This window comes from Oncorhynchus clarkii, chromosome 28, assembly GCF_045791955.1.
Source record: "Oncorhynchus clarkii lewisi isolate Uvic-CL-2024 chromosome 28, UVic_Ocla_1.0, whole genome shotgun sequence".
NCBI classification, from domain to species: Eukaryota; Metazoa; Chordata; class Actinopteri; order Salmoniformes; family Salmonidae; genus Oncorhynchus; species Oncorhynchus clarkii.
Genome location: NC_092174.1, coordinates 48,612,823 through 48,632,998, shown reverse-complemented (window position 1 = coordinate 48,632,998; position 20,176 = coordinate 48,612,823). Strand labels below are relative to the sequence as shown.

The 20,176-nt window shown below is 43.3% G+C and overlaps 1 protein-coding gene across 1 annotated transcript in view; it reads left to right on the top strand.

The window, feature by feature from the left end:
- LOC139387116 (protein Niban 1-like) overlaps positions 1 to 20,176 on the top strand; it is a 77,399-nt gene that overhangs the window by 48,276 nt on the left and 8,947 nt on the right. The window contains exons 3-11 of the mRNA XM_071133134.1: positions 329 to 457; positions 695 to 809; positions 1,437 to 1,604; positions 6,639 to 6,754; positions 16,133 to 16,237; positions 16,761 to 16,923; positions 17,160 to 17,347; positions 17,516 to 17,662; positions 19,823 to 19,933. Of these exons, the coding sequence (XP_070989235.1) occupies positions 329 to 457; positions 695 to 809; positions 1,437 to 1,604; positions 6,639 to 6,754; positions 16,133 to 16,237; positions 16,761 to 16,923; positions 17,160 to 17,347; positions 17,516 to 17,662; positions 19,823 to 19,933 (1,242 nt within the window). The remainder of the gene's footprint in view (positions 1 to 328; positions 458 to 694; positions 810 to 1,436; positions 1,605 to 6,638; positions 6,755 to 16,132; positions 16,238 to 16,760; positions 16,924 to 17,159; positions 17,348 to 17,515; positions 17,663 to 19,822; positions 19,934 to 20,176) is intronic.

Sequence of the window (20,176 nt, the reverse complement as noted above, 5' to 3'; positions counted from 1 at the left end):
CTCAGACAGTGCCCAGACAGTGCTCAGACAGTGCCCCAGACAGTGCTCAGACAGTGCTCAGACAGTGCCCCAGACAGTGCCCAGACAGTGCCCAGACCTTCATTGCAAAACAGTTTATTTATCAATTATTTGGTGACATATGAATATATTTTGTATTGTTTTATCACACACACACACACACACACACACACACACACACACACACACACACACACACACACACACACACACACACACACACACACACACACACACACTCCTCACTCCTCACTCCTCACTCCTCACTCCTCACTCCTCACTCGCCACTCCTTCTGCATCTGTCCTGTAGGAGCCCCTTAGGCCAGAGGAAGTTCTGTATCAGGACAGTGTTCTGCACTATGACGACACCGGGAAGTGGAAGGAGAGGTTTGTTGTGATGAGAGCCAATCACAGCCTGGAGTGTCATGACAACCAGGAGGTAAACCAACACCATACCAACATACAACCGACCGTACATGACCTTACATGACTTACCATGACCCTATGTAACGGAGAATAAACCCCAGGCTGGGTGATGGATTACCTCACCTGAGACCTACAGAGTTGTGTTAGCTTTCTAAGGTAATGCCTTGGCTTTAGCTCAGCGGGCTAACACATAGTCAGTCACATTACTCTGATGTTTGGTAAATTGGTTGTTGTATTTGCCCCTCCACAGAGCTTCAGTAAAGGTGTTCCGGCCAGACAGAGACTCCTGCCAACAGGGGGCGTAGTTCTGACATCAGAGGAGAAGTACACAGCGCTGGTGGACAAGGCCTTCCCTGACCCTAAATGTGAGTGTCTGGTCAACCCCTAAAGAGATACATCACAGTCTTGAAACACAGAGGCAACTGTTGAAATGGCAACACGGAGACTGGGAGACAGCGGAAAATTCAGCCTTTCAATCAATCAGTTAATTGTATGTTTATGCATGTCTGTGTGTTGTACTATAGGTTTGAAGGAGGGGACATCTCCCCCCATGGTAGTGGTACCTTCTGGTCAGTTCCCTGTCTACCTCAGACTGCCCTGACCCCTGACCCCTAATCCTGTGTCTGTGTGTTGTACTATAGGTTTGAAGGAGAAGACATCTCCCCCCATGGTAGTGGTACCTTCTGGTCAGTTCCCTGTCTACCTCAGACTGCCCTGACCCCTGACCCCTAATCCTGTGTCTGTGTGTTGTACTATAGGTTTGAAGGAGGAGACATCTCCCCCCATGGTAGTGGTACCTTCTGGTCAGTTCCCTGTCTACCTCAGACTGCCCTGACCCCTGACCCCTAATCCTGTGTCTGTGTGTTGTACTATAGGTTTGAAGGAGGAGACATCTCCCCCCATGGTAGTGGTACCTTCTGGTCAGTTCCCTGTCTACCTCAGACTGCCCTGACCCCTGACCCCTAATCCTGTGTCTGTATGTTGTACTATAGGTTTGAAGGAGGAGACATCTCCCCCCATGGTAGTGGTACCTTCCGGTCAGTTCCCTGTCTACCTCAGACTGCCCTACAGACGTGACGTGTACTTTAGCTTCCCCCAGGAGGACCGACGAGCGACCTTCCTCTCCATCCTCACGGGCTGCATCAGGCACCAGAACCACGGTACGCTACACCTGGGGTTCTGACTCTGACCCTTAACCCTAACACTAACCCTAACCCTACACCTGGGCTTCTGACTCTGACCCTAACCCTACACCTGGGCTTCTGACTCTGACCCTAACCCTACACCTGGGCTTATGACTCTGACCCCTAACCCTAACCCTAACCCTACACCTTGGCTTCTGACTCTGACCCTAACCCTACACCTGGGGTTCTGACTCTGACCCCTGACCCTAACCCTAACCCTACACCTGGGGTTCTGACCCCTAACCCTAACTCTACACCTGGGGTTCTGACTCTGACCCCTAACCCTAACTCTACACCTGGGGTTCTGACCCCTGACCCTAACCCTAAACCTACACCTGGGGTTCTGACTCTGACCCCTGACCCTAACCCTAACCCTACACCTGGGGTTCTGACTCTGACCACTGACCCTAACCCTAACCCTACACATGGGGATCTGACCCCTATCCCTAACTCTACACCTGGGGTTCTGACCCTAACCCTAACTCTACACCTGGGGTTCTGACCCCTGACCCTAACCCTAACTCTACACCTGGGGTTCTGACCCTAACCCTAACTCTACACCTGGGGTTCTGACCCCTAACCCTAACTCTACACCTGGGGTTCTGACCCCTGACCCTAACCCTAACTCTACACCTGGGGTTCTGACTCTGACCCCTAACCCTTACTCTACACCTGGGGTTCTGACCCTAACCCTAACTCTACACCTGGGGTTCTGACTCTGACCCCTAACCCTAACTCTACACCTGGGGTTCTGACCCCTAACCCTAACTCTACACCTGGGGTTCTGACCCCTGACCCTAACCCTAAACCTACACCTGGGGTTCTGACTCTGACCCCTAACCCTAACTCTACACCTGGGGTTCTGACCACTGACCCTAACTCTACACCTGGGGTTCTGACCCCTGACCCTAACCCTAACTCTACACCTGGGGTTCTGACTCTGACCCCTGACCCTAACTCTACACCTGGGGTTCTGACTCTGACCCCTAACCCTAACTCTACACTTGGGGTTCTGACCCCTGACCCTAACCCTAACTCTACACCTGGGGTTCTTACTCTGACCCCTAACCCTAACTCTACACCTGGGGTTCTGACCCCTAACCCTAACTCTACTCCTGGGGTTCTGACCCCTGACCCTAACCCTAACTCTACACCTGGGGTTCTGACCCCTGACCCTAACTCTACACCTGGGGTTCTGACCCCTGACCCTAACTCTACACCTGGGGTTCTGACCCCTGACCCTAACTCTACACCTGGGGTTCTGACCCCTGACCCCTGACCCTAACTCTACACCTGGGGTTCTGACCCCTGACCCTAACTCTACACCTGGGGTTCTGACCCCTGACCCTAACCCTTGAGACAATGTGTAATGTTGGCAAAAACAAAATATCCTTTGCCCACTGCTTTTTTCAGAAAGTAATTTAATTGTGCCGGTAGTCAACATTTAATTATCAGTTAAGTGATAAAGCAGTCCGAGTGCCTTTTTAATTTCATATTTTAACAAGAATGTTCATACTAAACCTCCATATTAAACCTCTATACTAAACCTCTATACTAAACCTCCATATTAAACCTCCATATTAAACCTCCATATTAAACCTCCATACTAAACCTCCATATTAAACCTCTATACTAAACCTCTATATTAAACCTCCATACTAAACCTCCATATTAAACCTCTATACTAACCCTCTATATTAAACCTCTATACTAAACCTAGATATTAAACCTCCATATTAAACCTCCATACTAAACCTCCATATTAAACCTCTATACTAAACCTCTATATTAAACCTCCATACTAAACCTCCATATTAAACCTCCATATTAAACCTCTATACTAAACCTCCATATTAAACCTCTATACTAAACCTCCATATTAAACCTCTATACTAAACCTAGATATTAAACCTCCATATTAAACCTCCATATTAAACCTCCATACTAAACCTCTATACTAAACCTCTATACTAAACCTCTATACTAAACCTCTATACTAAACCTCCATATTAAACCTCTATACTAAACCTCCATATTAAACCTCTATACTAAACCTCCATATTAAACCTCTATTTTAAATCTCTATACTAAACCTCTATACTAAACCTCTATACTAAACCTCCATATTAAACCTCTATACTAAACCTCCATATTAAACCTCTATACTAAACCTCCATATTAAACCTCTATACTAAACCTCCATATTAAACCTCTATACTAAACCTATATATTAAACCTCTATACTAAACCTCAATACTAAACCTCCATATTAAACCTCTATACTAAATCTCCATATTAAACCTCTATACTAACCCTCTATATTAAACCTCTATATTAAACCTCTATATTAAACCTCTATATTAAACCTCTATACTAAACCTCCATATTAAACCTCCATATTAAACCTCAATACTAAACCTCCATATTAAACCTCTATACTAAACCTCTATATTAAACCTCCATATTAAACCTCTATACTAACCCTCTATATTAAACCTCTATATTAAAGCTCTATACTAAACCTCCATATTAAACCTCTATACTAAACCTCCATATTAAACCTCTATACTAAACCTAGATATTAAACCTCCATATTAAACCTCCATATTAAACCTCCATACTAAACCTCTATACTAAACCTCTATACTAAACCTCCATATTAAACCTCTATACTAAACCTCCATATTAAACCTCTATTTTAAATCTCTATACTAAACCTCTATACTAAACCTCTATACTAAACCTCCATACTAAACCTCCATATTAAACCTCTATACTAAACCTCCATATTAAACCTCTATACTAAACCTATATATTAAACCTCTATACTAAACCTAGATATTAAACCTCCATATTAAACCTCCATATTAAACCTCCATACTAAACCTCTATACTAAACCTCTATACTAAACCTCTATACTAAACCTCTATACTAAACCTCCATATTAAACCTCTATACTAAACCTCCATATTAAACCTCTATACTAAACCTCCATATTAAACCTCTATTTTAAATCTCTATACTAAACCTCTATACTAAACCTCTATACTAAACCTCCATATTAAACCTCTATACTAAACCTCCATATTAAACCTCTATACTAAACCTCCATATTAAACCTCTATACTAAACCTCCATATTAAACCTCTATACTAAACCTATATATTAAACCTCTATACTAAACCTCAATACTAAACCTCCATATTAAACCTCTATACTAAATCTCCATATTAAACCTCTATACTAACCCTCTATATTAAACCTCTATATTAAACCTCTATATTAAACCTCTATATTAAACCTCTATACTAAACCTCCATATTAAACCTCCATATTAAACCTCAATACTAAACCTCCATATTAAACCTCTATACTAAACCTCTATATTAAACCTCCATATTAAACCTCTATACTAACCCTCTATATTAAACCTCTATATTAAAGCTCTATACTAAACCTCCATATTAAACCTCTATACTAAACCTCCATATTAAACCTCTATACTAAACCTAGATATTAAACCTCCATATTAAACCTCCATATTAAACCTCCATACTAAACCTCTATACTAAACCTCTATACTAAACCTCCATATTAAACCTCTATACTAAACCTCCATATTAAACCTCTATTTTAAATCTCTATACTAAACCTCTATACTAAACCTCTATACTAAACCTCCATACTAAACCTCCATATTAAACCTCTATACTAAACCTCCATATTAAACCTCTATACTAAACCTATATATTAAACCTCTATACTAAACCTAGTTATTAAACCTCCATATTAAAACTCTATACTAAACCTCCATATTAAACCTCTATATTAAACCTCTATACTAAACCTAGATATTAAACCTCTATATTAAACCTCTATACTAAACCTCCATATTAAACCTCCATATTAAACCTCAATACTAAACCTCCATATTAAACCTCTATACTAAACCTCCATATTAAACCTCTATACTAACCCTCTATATTAAACCTCTATATTAAAGCTCTATATTAAACCTCTATATTAAACCTCTATACTAAACCTCCATATTAAACCTCAATACTAAACCTCCATATTAAACCTCTATACTAAACCTCTATACTAAACCTCTATACTAAACCTCTATACTAAACCTCTATACTAAACCTCTATACTAAACCTCCATATTAAACCTCTATACTAAACCTCTATACTAAACCTCTATACTAAACCTCTATACTATACCTCTATACTAAACCTCCATACTAAACATCCATACCTAACCTCTATACTAAACCTCTATACTAAACCTCTATACTAAACCTCTATACTAAACCTCTCTAAACCAGTTCATGATCAACCTGCTAGCCTGCAGTGTTGTACTATTGTTATTCTTTGGTTGTCTTGGTAACAACCTAATAATACTCCTCAGCACACATTAGCTTCCTGTGAGGGAGAAACCTAGAGCCAGCCTGTCAGTTAGTGGTTAGGCTAGCGTTTAGCAACTTCTGCAGAGCACCAACCAAAGCAGCAACCGTCAACAGCGCAGCATCTCTTTTAGCTCTGCCTCAATACCAACTAGTCAATAGCAACTTTATAAAATAGATGTCCAGAGGATGCAGTGACTATGTAGCTCAGAAATAGAACACAAACATCCCATTCCGAGCTCATGCTCTCTTTTCTTCTCTCTCTCTCTGACACTATTTTATTTTTCTCCAGTTTCACATTTACATTTCACAGTGACAAAAAGGGAAGTGTTTAAAATATCTTGCATTTGTCTCAGATGCATTACTCAATTCTTTCAGTATTTAAGACAGACCAGTTATCCCATAGAGAAATATTACACTACTCACTTCCACATTCTCTCTCTCTCTCTCTCTCTCTCTCTCTCTCTCTCTCTCTCTCTCTCTCTCTCTCTCTCTCTCTCTCTCTCTCTCTCTCTCTCTCTCTCTCTCTCTCTCTCTCTCTCTCTCTCTCTCTCTCTCTCTCTTCCTCCCTCCCTCCCTCCCTCCCTCTCTCCCTCCCTCCAGATTCTCTGAGGAGGTCTTCCTGTGAGTGTCAGGCGTTCCTCAAGGCCATACATTTCTACCGTCAGGAGAAAGGACACTATGAGTCCTGGGACATGCTGGTGGGCTGTGAGGAGCAGGTGATGCCCAAACCGCACATACACACACTGTTCAACACTTAGCATCTAGCCCACAACTCACTCTGAAACACACTGAAACACACCAATGTTTCGAAACACACTGAAACACACTCTGAAACACACCCATGTTTCGAAACACACTCTGAAACACACCCATGTTCGAAACACACTGAAACACACCCATGTTTCGAAACACACTGAAACACACCCATGTTTCGAAACACACACTGAAACACACCCATGTTTCGAAACACTCTGAAACACACCCATGTTTCGAAACACACTCTGAAACACACCCATGTTCAAAACACACTGAAACACACCCATGGTCGAAACACACTGAAACACACCCATGTTCGAAACACACTGAAACACACCCATGTTTTGAAACACTCTGAAACACACCCATGTTTCGAAACACACTCTGAAACACACCCATGTTCGAAACACACTCTGAAACACACCCATGTTCGAAACACACTCTGAAACACACTCCGAAACACACTCTGAAACACACCCATGTTCGAAACACACTCTGAAACACACCCATGTTCGAAACACACTCTGAAACACACCCATGTTCGAAACACACTCCGAAACACACTCATGCACACTTAAACACAAACGCACACACCGACTTGTTTCCAGGGGAAAATCCGAGACAGAGGGAGACAGTTTGTGTGAGTGTGTGCTGCTTCTGTTAAGTGGGCTGTTGTCATCTCATCACACACACAGAGCCTGACTCACGAAGCTGCCGATGTCAACCAAGAGAGCCACGAGAGGAAACTCTGACTCGGACTCTAAAGCCCCATTTATACCTGGTTCTAACATGCGTCCTTTGTCCTGTTCTTGTCCACATTGTGATTGTGCCCACATTTTTAGACATGTGTAGACAATTAAAAGAAGCATTGTGATCTGATCTTCCTGAGCGCCTCCGGTGGTACTCAGGGATGCATTGTGTCTGGATATCTGACAAGGTTAGACGGATCTGGAGAGCGAAACCATTTCAATCATAAATCATTGACAGGTGATACCATTGACTTCCCTGCTGAAAAAAAACAGCATAAACTAGCATAGGATGGTGACCAGCCTTTGTTGTGTTTTTGCCAGTGGTGGAAAAAGTACTACATTTTTATACTTGAGTAAAAGTAATGATATCTTAATAGAAAATAAAGTAAAAGTCACCCAGTAAAATACTACTTGAGTAAAAGTCCCCCAGTAAAATACTACTTGAGTAAAAGTCACCCAGTAAAATATTACTTGAGTAAAAGTCACCCAGTAAAATACTACTTGAGTAAAAGTCACCCAGTAAAATACTACTTGAGTAAAAGTCACCCAGTAAAATACTACTTGAGTAAAAGTCACCCAGTAAAATACTACTTGAGTAAAAGTCACCCAGTAAAATACTACTTGAGTAAAAGTCAAAAAAAAGTATTTGGTTTAAAAAAAACGTAAGTATCGAAAGTAAATGTAATTGTTAAAATATACTTAGTTATCAAAAGTAAAAGTACAACTATAAATCATTTCACATTCTTTATATTAAACAATCCAAATGCCACGATTTTTTGTTGTTGTATTTTACCTCCTTTTTCTACCCAATTTTGATCTTGTCCCATCGCTGCAACTCCCCAAAGGGCTCGGTTGAGGCTAAGGTTGAGGCATGCGTCCTCCGAAACATGACCCGCCAAACCATGCTTCTTAACACCCGCCGCCCTATGGTACTCCCAATCACGGTCGGTTGGGAAACAGCCCGGGATCGAACCCGGGTTTGTTGTGACACCTCTAGCACTGTGATGCGGTGCCTTAAACCGCCGCGCCACTTTCGGGAGGCCCACAAATTAAGCATTTGTATTTAGTGAGTCCACAAGATCAGAGACAGTAGGACTGACCAGGGATGTTCTCTGTTTAGTGAGTCCACAAGATCAGAGGCAGTAGGGATGACCAGGGATGTTCTCTGTTTAGTGGGTCCACCAGATCAGAGGCAGTACGAATGACCAGGGATGTTCTCTGTTTAGTGAGTCCACCAGATCAGAGGCAGTAGGGATGACCAGGGATGTTCTCTGTTTAGTGAGTCCACCAGATCAGAGACAGTAGGGATGACCAGGGATGTTCTCTGTTTAGTGAGTCCACCAGGTCAGAGGCAGTACGAATGACCAGGGATGTTCAATGTTTAGTGAGTCAGACAGATCAGAGGCAGAACGAATGACCAGGGATGTTCTCTGTTTAGTGAGTCCTCCAGATCAGAGGCAGTAGGGATGACCAGGGATGTTCTCTGTTTAGTGGGACCACCAGATCAGAGGCAGTAGGGATGACCAGGGATGTTCTCTGTTTAGTGAGTCCTCCAGATCAGAGGCAGTATGGATGACCAGGGATGTTCTCTGTTTAGTGAGTCCTCCAGATCAGAGGCAGTAGGGATGACCAGGGATGTTCTATGTTTAGTGAGTCCTCCAGATCAGAGGCAGTTGGGATGACCAGGGATGTTCTCTGTTTAGTGAGTCCTCCAGATCAGAGGCAGTAGGGATGACCAGGGATGTTCTCTGTTTAGTGAGTCCTCCAGATCAGAGGCAGTAGGGACGACCAGGGATGTTCTCCGTTTAGTGAGTCCACCAGATCAGAGGCAGTAGGGACGACCAGGGATGTTCTCCGTTTAGTGAGTCCACCAGATCAGAGGCAGTAGGGATGACCAGGGATGTTCTCTGTTTAGTGAGTCCTCCAGATCAGAGGCAGTAGGGATGACCAGGGATGTTCTCTGTTTAGTGAGTCCTCCAGATCAGAGGCAGTAGGGACGACCAGGGATGTTCTCTGTTTAGTGAGTCCACCAGATCAGAGGCAGTAGGGATGACCAGGGATGTTCTCTGTTTAGTGAGTCCACCAGATCAGAGGCAGTAGGGATGACCAGGGATGTTCTCTTCATAAGTGTGTGAATTGGACCATTTTCCTGTCCTGCTCAGCATTCAAAATGTAACGAGTACTTTTGGGTGCCAGGGAAAATGTATGGAGTAAAACATACATTAATTTCTTTAGGAATGTAAATGAAGAAAAAGTAACATTTGTCAAAAATATAATTAGTAACTACATATACCCCAAAGTACTTTTCCTTAAGTACGTTACGTTACGTTACGTTACGTTACACCATTGTGTTTTTAGTGGTGACCAGCCTTCGTTAGGTTTTTAGTGGTGACCAGCCTTCGTTAGGTTTTTAGTGGTGATCAGCCTTCGTTATGTTTTTAGTGGTGACCAGTCTTCGTTATGTTTTTAGTGGTGACCAGCCTTCGTTAGGTTTTTAGTGGTGACCAGTCTTCACTGTATTTTTAGTGGTGACCAGCCTTCGTTATGTTTTTAGTGGTGACCAGTCTTCGTTAGGTTTTTAGTGGTGACCAGCCTTTGTTATGTTTTTAGTGGTGACCAGCCTTCGTTATGTTTTTAGTGGTGACTAGCCTTCGTTATGTTTTTAGTGGTGACCAGTCTTCGTTATGTTTTTAGTGGTGACCAGTCTTCACTGTATTTTTAGTGGTGACCAGCCTTCGTTATGTTTTTAGTGGTGACCAGCCTTCGTTATGTTTTTAGTGGTGACCAGCCTTCGTTATGTTTTTAGTGGTGACCAGCCTTCGTTAGGTTTTTAGTGGTGACCAGTCTTCGTTATGTTTTTAGTGGTGACCAGCCTTCGTTATGTTTTTAGTGGTGACCAGCCTTCGTTATGTTTTTAGTGGTGACCAGCCTTCGTTATGTTTTTAGTGGTGACCAGCCTTCGTTATGTTTTTAGTGGTGACCAGCCTTCGTTATGTTTTTAGTGGTGACCAGCCTTCGTTATGTTTTTAGTGGTGACCAGTCTTCACTGTATTTTTAGTGGTGACCAGTCTTCACTGTATTTTTAGTGGTGACCAGCCTTCATTATGTTTTTAGTGGTGACCAGCCTTCGTTATGTTTTTAGTGGTGACCAGCCTTCGTTATGTTTTTAGTGGTGACCAGTCTTCACTGTATTTTTGGTGGTTACATTCCTTCACTGTATTTTTGGTGGTGACCAGCCTTCACTGTATTTTTGGTGGTGACCAGCCTTCACTGTATTTTTGGTGGTGACCAGCCTTCACTGTGTTTTTGGTGGTGACCAGTCTTCACTGTATTTTTGGTGGTGATGAGCCTTCGTTATGTTTTTGGTGGTGACCAGCTTTCACTGTATTTTTGTGGTGACCAGACTTCACTATGTTTTTGGTGGTGACCAGCCTTCGTTATGTTTTTGGTGGTGACCAGCCTTCACTGTGTTTTTGTGGTGACCAGCCTTCACTGTGTTTTTGGTGGTGACCAGCCTTCGTTATGTTTTTGGTGGTGACCAGCCTTCACTGTGTTTTTGTGGTGACCAGCCTTCACTGTGTTTTTGGTGGTGACCAGCCTTCGTTATGTTTTTAGTGGTGGCCGGCCTTCACTGTATTTAACGTGGTGACCAGCCTTCACTGTATTTTTGGTGGTGACCAGCCTTCACTGTGTTTTTGGTGGTGACCAGCCTTCACTGTATTTAACGTGGTGACCAGCCTTCACTGTATTTTTTGTGGTGACCAGCCTTCACTGTGTTTTTGGTGGTGACCAGCCTTCGTTATGTTTTTGGTGGTGACCAGCCTTCACTGTATTTTTGGTGGTGACCAGCCTTCACTGTGTTTTTGGTGGTGACCAGCCTTCACTGTATTTAACGTGGTGACCAGCCTTCACTGTATTTTTGGTGGTGACCAGCCTTCACTGTGTTTTTGGTGGTGACCAGCCTTCACTGTATTTAACGTGGTGACCAGCCTTCACTGTATTTTTGGTGGTGACCGCCTTCACTGTGTTTTTGGTGGTGACCAGCCTTCACTGTATTTAACGTGGTGACCAGCCTTCACTGTATTTTTGGTGGTGACCAGCCTTCACTGTGTTTTTGGTGGTGACCAGCCTTCACTGTATTTAACGTGGTGACCAGCCTTCACTGTATTTTTGGTGGTGACCAGACTTTGTTATGTTTTTGGTGGTGACCAGCCTTCATTATGTTTTTGGTGGTGTTCGTTGTGTTTTTGTTTTGGACACTAGTGACAAACAAACTGGTCACCAGCGTACAAGCATATGCCGGTCAGGCGTAAAACCATCATCAAGTCACATTATTTATGCAGGCTTGCTAAGTGACGTTGTTTTCCTATTGGAATCCAGCCAGAGTGGATTCCCACAGTCTGCATTGAGAATGGCTGCCAGGGTTAAATAGACTAGTCAATCACGCTCCCTAAACCATATAAACTGGAACAACTACTTCAATAACGGGTTCAATAAATCCAACTAACAGATTAGTTTAGAAAAATGTATGTTACTTATCTTTGTATAGCATAAAATAAATTAATTTATCAATTAATCAATCAATATACAGTGGGGAGAACAAGTATTTGATACACTGTCGAATTTGCAGGTTTTCCCACTTACAAAGCATGTAGAGGTCTGTAATTTTTATCATAGGTACACTTCAACTGTGAGAGACGGAATCAAAAACAAAAATCCAGAAAATCACACTGGGTGATTTTTAAGTAATTAATTAGCATTTAAATAAAAAAATGTATGTGCAAAAACACAGATACTAAAACAAACAATTCAAACAAACTAACTGCAATAGAGCATGATGGGAAATATGATCATGATGGGTGTGGTTTTGCAAAAAGGTAATTACATACCTACAGTAGAAAGGAGGAGAATGTCTTATTTCGGCTACGCTTTATGTGACGTTCAGCTTCATAAAGCCTTCATAAAGCCTTCATAAAGCCTTCATAAAGCCTTCATAAGCACTAAAATGTGTTACAAAGTATCTAAATGCAGCAAAAAAAGAACCGTCCTCTCACTGTCAACTGCGTTTATTTTCAGCAAACTTAACATGTGTAAATATTTGTATGAACATAACAAGATTCAACAACTGAGACATAAACTGAACAAGTTCCACAGACATGTGACTAACATAAATGGAATAATGTGTCCCTGAACAAAGGGGGGTCAAAATCAAAAGTAACAGTCAGTATCTGGTGTGGCCACCAGCTGCATTAAGTACTGCAGTGCATCTCCTCCTAATGGACTGCACCAGATGTGTCAGTTCTTGCTGTGAGATGTTACCCCACTCTTCCACCAAGGCACCTGCAAGTTCCCGGACATTTCGGGGGGGAATGGCCCCAGTCCTCACCCTCCGATCCAACAGGTCCCAAACGTGCTCAATGGGATTGAGATTCGGGCTCTTCGCTGGCCATGGCAGAACACTGACATTCCTGTCTTGCAGGAAATCACGCACAGAAGGAGCAGTATGGCTGGTGGCATTGTCATGTTGGAGGGTCATGTCAGGAAGAGCCTGCAGGAAGGGTACCACATGATGGAGGAGGATGTCTTCCCTGTAACGCACAGCTTTGAGATTGCCTGCAATGACAACGAGCTCAGATGATGATGCTGTGACACACCGTCCCAGACCATGACGGACCCTCTACCTCCAAATCGATCCCGCTCCAGAGTACAGGCCTCGGTGTAACGCTCATTCCTTCGACGATAAATGCGAATCCGACCATCACCCCTGGTGAGACAAAACCGTGACTCGTTAGTGAAGAGCACTTTTTGCCAGTCCTGTCTGGTCCAGCGACGGTGGGTTTGTGCCCGACGTTGTTGCCGGTGATGTCTGGTGAGGATCTGCCTTACAACAGGCCAACAAGCCCTCAGTCCAGCCTCTCTCAGTGTATTGTGGACAGTCTGAACATTGATGGAGGGATTGTGCATTCCTGGTGTAACTCGGGCAGTTGTTGTTGCCATCCTGTACCTGTCCCGCAGGTGTGATGTTCAGATGTACCGATACTGTGCAGGTGTTGTTACAAGTGCTACCACTGCGAGGATGATCAGCTGTCCGTCCTGTCTCCCTGTAGCGCTGTCTTAAGCGTCTCACAGTACGGACATTGCAATTTATTGCCCTGGCCACATCTGTAGTCCTCATGCCTCCATGCAGCATGCCTAAGGCACATTCACGCAGATGAGCAGGGACCCTGGGCATCTTTCTTTTGGTGTTTTTCAGAGTCAGTAGAAAGGCCTCTTTAGTGTCCTACGTTTTCATAACTGTGACCTTAATTGCCTACCGTCTGTAAGCTGTTAGTGTCTTAATGACCGTTCCACAGGTGCATGTTCATTAATTGTTTATGGTCCATTGAACAAGCATGGGGAAACAGTGTTTAAACCCTTTACAATGAAGATCTGTGAAGTTATTTGGATTTTTATGAATTATCTTTGAAAGACAGGGTCCTGAAAAGGGGACGTTTCTTTTTTTGCTGAGTTCATAACCGTATGTCATGCTTTATAAATGGTTCATAAATGTGGCATAACTGTGTGACATAACCACCTATGTCAAATGTGACATAACCCATCATGTTGAATATGATATAAACATGTGCTGAAGAATGAGCTGAACATAGAACATTACACAGGGCTGTGAATAGTGTAGCTGGTCTCTTACCTCTCTTATATAGAACATTACACAGGGCTGTGAATAGTGTAGCTGGTCCCTTACCTCTCTTATATAGAACATTACACAGGGCTGTGAATAGTGTAGCTGGTCCCTTACCTCTCTTATATAGAACATTACACAGGGCTGTGAATAGTGTAGCTGGTCCCTTACCTCTCTTATATAGAACATTACACAGGGCTGTGAATAGTGTAGCTGGTCCCTTACCTCTCTTATGTAGAACATTACACAGGGCTGTGAATAGTGTAGCTGGTCTCTGAGCTGGCGGATGGATGGTTCTTGTCTCTTCCTGCTAGAGGTACTGCATGTTGGTTCCAACCTTGAATGTAACAACAAAGAAAGTTAGTAGGTCTTTTAAGAAATTCCTTTGTCACACCATCTGGATAAGGTCTGTGCTGCACCAGAAATACTCAGAAAGGCACGTTCACACCTGAGCACAGGGCTAAGAGCCTCCTTAGCACAGGGCTAAGAGCCTCCTGAGCACAGGGCTAAGAGCCACCTGAGCACAGGGCTGAGAGCCTCCTGAGCTAAGGGGGATTTTAGCCTGGTGCTAAGCAAGTGTTCACACTTACACATTCTAAATTGGGATAGCACCAACCAACCTTACACTCAAAAATGGAAGTTTATTGTTTATGTCATATTTGACCAAGTGGCTTATGTCACATTTAACATTGGTGCATAATGTCACATATGTTATGCCACATCTATGAACCCTTTATAAAGCATGACATACGGTTATAAATGATTTGTGCACCTGTGTAGCTTCGTGAAGCCTTTATAAGCTGTACGTGGTTTAAAGCTGGACCTCTTATTCATCATGATTTGTAATTTCACTGATTGTATGTCGCTCTGGATACGAGTGTTAAATGCTAGTGCTAAAGTGCTAAATGACTCAAATATAATAATGACAAATGTATTTCTCAACTCCTGATATTGACCCACTTACACTCACCGGGGTATCTGACGTAGGTTTTGAAAAGGCACCCACAAACAGGCTACCAATGTGGAAAATATGTTTGCCCTTATCTTTCTAGCTAATAGGCTATATTAGAGTTTACACTTCCTGTTCCAATTACATTGCAGTCGGAAAGTATTCAGACCCCTTGACTCTTTCCACATTTTGTTACGTTACAGCCTTATTCTGAATTTAAAAATAAAATAACAAATAAAAAACTTAAATATCACATTTAAAATAGTATTCAGACCCTTTACTCAGTACTTTGTTGAAGCATCTTTAGCAGTGATTACAGCCTCAAGTCTTCTTGGGTACGACGCTACAAGCTTGGCGCACCTGTATTTGGGGAGTTTCTCCCATTCCTCTCTGCAGATCCTCTCATCCTCTGTCGGGTTGGATGGGGACCGTCGCTGCACAGCTATTTTCACGTTTCTATTTTCACGTTTCTCCAGAGATGTTCAATCAGGTTCTTATTTATTTATTTGTTTATTTGGCTCCTTTGCACCCCAGTATTTCTACTTTGCACATTCATCTACTGCACATCTACCATTCCAGTGTTTTACTTGCTATGTTGTATTGACTTAGCCCCTATGTACTGCCTTAAATCCCTTATCCTACCTCATTTGCTCACACTATATATGTATATATTTATATTTTCTATTGACTGCATGTTTGTTTATTCCATGTGTAACTCTGTGTTGTTGTTTACTCCATGTGTAACTCTGTGTTGTTGTTTATTCCATGTGTAACTCTGTGTTGTTTGTGTCGAACTGCTTTGCTTTATTCTTGGCCAGGTCGCAGTTGTAAATGAGAACTTGTTCTCAACTAGCCTACCTGGTTAAATAAAGGTGAAATAAAATAAAAAAAATTAAATAAAAGATTGATATGATGTACGGATACGGTATGATGTAACTCATTTTGTCTTTCTGTTTTCCAGGTCCTCGCCAATCTGGTTTTGGAGGAGCTACAACCCTCTCTACAGACAGAACTGCTGGCCAGACTAAAGGGAAAGAAAGCAGGGAGGAAGAGAGTCTGGTTCACCGTGAGTGAATGAACGTCTCAGATCCTTTATTCAGAAAGTCCTACGGTAATGTTATAGCTCTGAGTTCTGTCGTCCTGTAGGGATCTCTGCTCTATACTGCCCCCTGATGTTCAGTCTATAACCTGGTCCTGGATCAGCTAACAGAAGGTCTATACATTCTGTACTCAGCTATGTTCTGTTGTCCCCCCATACGTTGGAGGCAGTCTATAACCTGGTCCTGGATCAGTTAACAGAGGGTCTATGCATTCTGTACTCAGCTGTGTTCTGTCGTCCTGTAGTGATCTCTGCTCTATACTGCCCCCTGATGTTCAGACGATGGCGGCAGTCTATAACCTGGTCCTGGATCAGTTAACAGAGGGTCTATGCATTCTGTACTTAGCTGTGTTCTGTCGTCCTGTAGTGATCTCTGCTCTATACTGCCCCCTGATGTTCAGATGTTGGAGGCAGTCTATAACCTGGTCCTGGATCAGCTAACAGAGGGTCTATACATTCTGTACTCAGCTGTGTTCTGTTGTCCCCCCAGACGTTGGAAGCCGCGTACCACCTGGTCCAGGATCAGCTGAGGGAGGGTCTGAAGGGACTGAAGGAGGAGTGTAAAGAGACAGCCAGGTCTCATGAAGCTCTGCTTCGCTCTGATATGGACCAGATAGCCAGTTCTAGAACCTTCCTGCAGGCCAAGCTACAAGGTACAATACCATGATGGGGATCTACAGATGTGGTAGCCTGGCGTCAAACACGGTTCGAGAATGCATTGTGGTGTAAAGGAGTAACCTCAGTAACAAAGAACTAACACCTTAGGATCCGAGGCAGGATATTGTGGGACCTGAATGAATAAAAAAGCAACAGTTATTGGGACAGTAGTTGGGATGAGCAGACATGGGATTACTATATCTAAACTGTTGTTCCATCTCGGTCCCCACAGCCTCCGTCAGTGATCCAGCAGCAAAGTTCTGCAGTGAGAACGTGTCTCCGTACCTGGCGTCCATCTTGGAAGAGCTGATGTCTCCGGTGACGGGGGGCTTCCAGGGGGTCCGGCTTCTCCTGGAGGGGGAGATAAACACTCTCTGTCTGGGCTTCCCCGAGGGAGCGGGGCAGGAGGGGTTAAACCAGGTAAGAAGGTGTTGGTGGAGCAAAAGATGGTCAAGTTCCCTCGCATAAGAGTGAACAACTGAAGCGTGAACAACACATAATCTTATTGCTTGAGGTGAATCACGCTAATGTCTAATAGTATGTGTGTTATAGCGTGTGTTGCCTCTCTCTCTCTTTCTCTCTCCCCAGGCACTGGGTCAGATGTGTCAGGCAAGTCTGGAAGAGTGTTACCAGAAAGTGGAGGTCCTGACAGAACAGCTTCAGGAACTCAGGCATCGCTTCAAGTTCTCCAACTCAGTTCGTCTGATCCACTGCACGCAGATAGACATGCAACAGGTTAGACATATACTGTAGGACATGTCAAAAGTAGACCTAGACTCAACAAAAAACTAACTCTGTCGTTAATCTCTTTTCTGTATATTCTACAACATACCATTTCCTCACATCTCAGATTTGGATGAGATGTTATTCTATGTGTTTCTGTCTTGTTGTAGCTGATAGAGAATGCTGTGTGGTTATGTCTTGTTGTAGCTGATGGAGAATGCTGTGTGGTTATGTCTTGTTGTAGCTGATGGAGAATGCTGTGTGTTTCTGTCTTGTAGCTGAAGGAGAATACTGTGTGGTTCTGTCTTGTTGAAACTGATGGAGAATGCTGTGTGGTTCTGTGTTGTAGCTGACAGAGAATGCTGTGTGGTTCTGTGTTGTTGTAACTGATGGAGAATGCTGTGTGGTTCTGTGTTGTAGCTGATAGAGAATGCTGTGTGGTTCTGTGTTGTAGCTGATAGAACCACACAGCATTCTCTATCAGCTACAACACAGAACCACACAGCATTCTCTGTCTTGTTGTAGCTGATGGAGAATGCTGTGTGGTTCTGTCTTGTAGCTGAAGGAGAATACTGTGTGGTTCTGTGCTGTAGCTGATAGAGTATGCTGTGTGGTTCTGTGTTGTAGCTGACAGAGAATGCTGTGTGGTTCTGTGTTGTAGCTGATAGAGAATGCTGTGTGGTTCTGTGTTGTAGCTGATAGAGAATGCTGTGTGGTTCTGTGTTGTAGCTGACAGAGAATGCTGTGTGGTTCTGTCTTGTAGCTGAAGGAGAATACTGTGTGGTTCTGTCTTGTAGCTGATAGAGAATGCTGTGTGGTTCTGTGTTGTAGCTGACAGAGAATGCTGTGTGGTTCTGTGTTGTAGCTGATAGAGAATGCTGTGTGGTTCTGTGTTGAAGCTGATAGAGAATGCTGTGTGGTTCTGTCTTGTTGTAGCTGATGGAGAATGCTGTGTGGTTCTGTCTTGTAGCTGAAGGAGAATACTGTGTGGTTCTGTGTTGTAGCTGATAGAGAATGCTGTGTGGTTCTGTGTTGTAGCTGATAGAGAATGCTGTGTGGTTCTGTGTTGTAGCTGACAGAGAATACTGTGTGGTTCTGTGTTGTAGCTGATGGAGAATGCTGTGTGGTTCTGTGTTGTAGCTGACAGAGAATGCTGTGTGGTTCTGTGTTGTAGCTGATAGAGAATGCTGGGTGGTTCTGTGTTGTAGCTGATAGAGAATGCTGTGTGGTTCTGTGTTGTAGCTGATAGAGAATGCTGTGTGGTTATGTCTTGTAACTGATGGAGAATGCTGTGTGGTTCTGTGTTGTAGCTGATAGAGAATGCTGTGTGGTTCTGTGTTGTAGCTGACAGAGAATGCTGTGTGGTTCTGTGTTGTAGCTGATAGAGAATGCTGGGTGGTTCTGTGTTGTAGCTGATAGAGAATGCTGTGTGGTTCTGTCTTGTTGTAGCTGATGGAGAATGCTGTGTGGTTCTGTCTTGTAGCTGAAGGAGAATACTGTGTGGTTCTGTGTTGTAGCTGATAGAGAATGCTGTGTGGTTCTGTGTTGTAGCTGACAGAGAATACTGTGTGGTTCTGTGTTGTAGCTGATAGAGAATGCTGTGTGGTTCTGTGTTGTAGCTGACAGAGAATGCTGTGTGGTTCTGTGTTGTAGCTGATAGAGAATGCTGGGTGGTTCTGTGTTGTAGCTGATAGAGAATGCTGTGTGGTTCTGTGTTGTAGCTGATAGAGAATGCTGTGTGGTTATGTCTTGTAACTGATGGAGAATGCTGTGTGGTTCTGTGTTGTAGCTGATAGAGAATGCTGTGTGGTTCTGTGTTGTAGCTGACAGAGAATGCTGTGTGGTTCTGTGTTGTAGCTGATAGAGAATGCTGTGTGGTTCTGTGTTGTAGCTGATAGAGAATGCTGTGTGGTTCTGTGTTGTAGCTGATAGAGAATGCTGTGTGGTTCTGTCTTGTTGTAACTGATGGAGAATGCTGTGTGGTTTTGTGTTGTAGCTGATAGAGTATGCTGCGTGGCTCTATCTTGTTGTAGCTGATGGAGAATGCTGTGTGTTTCTGTGTTGTAGCTGATAGAGAATGCTGTGTGTTTCTGTGTTGTAGCTGATAGAGAATGCTGTGTGGTTCCGTCTTGTTGTAGCTGATGGAGAATGTTGTGTGTTTCTGTGTTGTAGCTGATAGAGAATGCCGTGTACACCTTTAAATTGCTCCTCCAGAGCTCACTGAAAGACAACCCTTCCAAACTCACCTCAGCCATGGAGAAAGCAAAGCTCAGAGTCCTCAAGGTGAGATAACAGACAGAGCTTCATACCTCCTGCCTTCTGTCTGTAGCTTCACACCTCCTGCCTTTTGACTGTAGCTTCGTACCTCCTGCCTTCTAACTGTAGCTCCGTACCTCCTGCCTTCTGTCTGTAGCTCCATACCTCCTGCCCTCTGACTGTAGCTCCATACCTCCTGCCTTCTGATTGTAGCTCCATACCTCCTGCCTTCTGACTGTACGATGCAACACTCCCCTACCTACTGTAGCT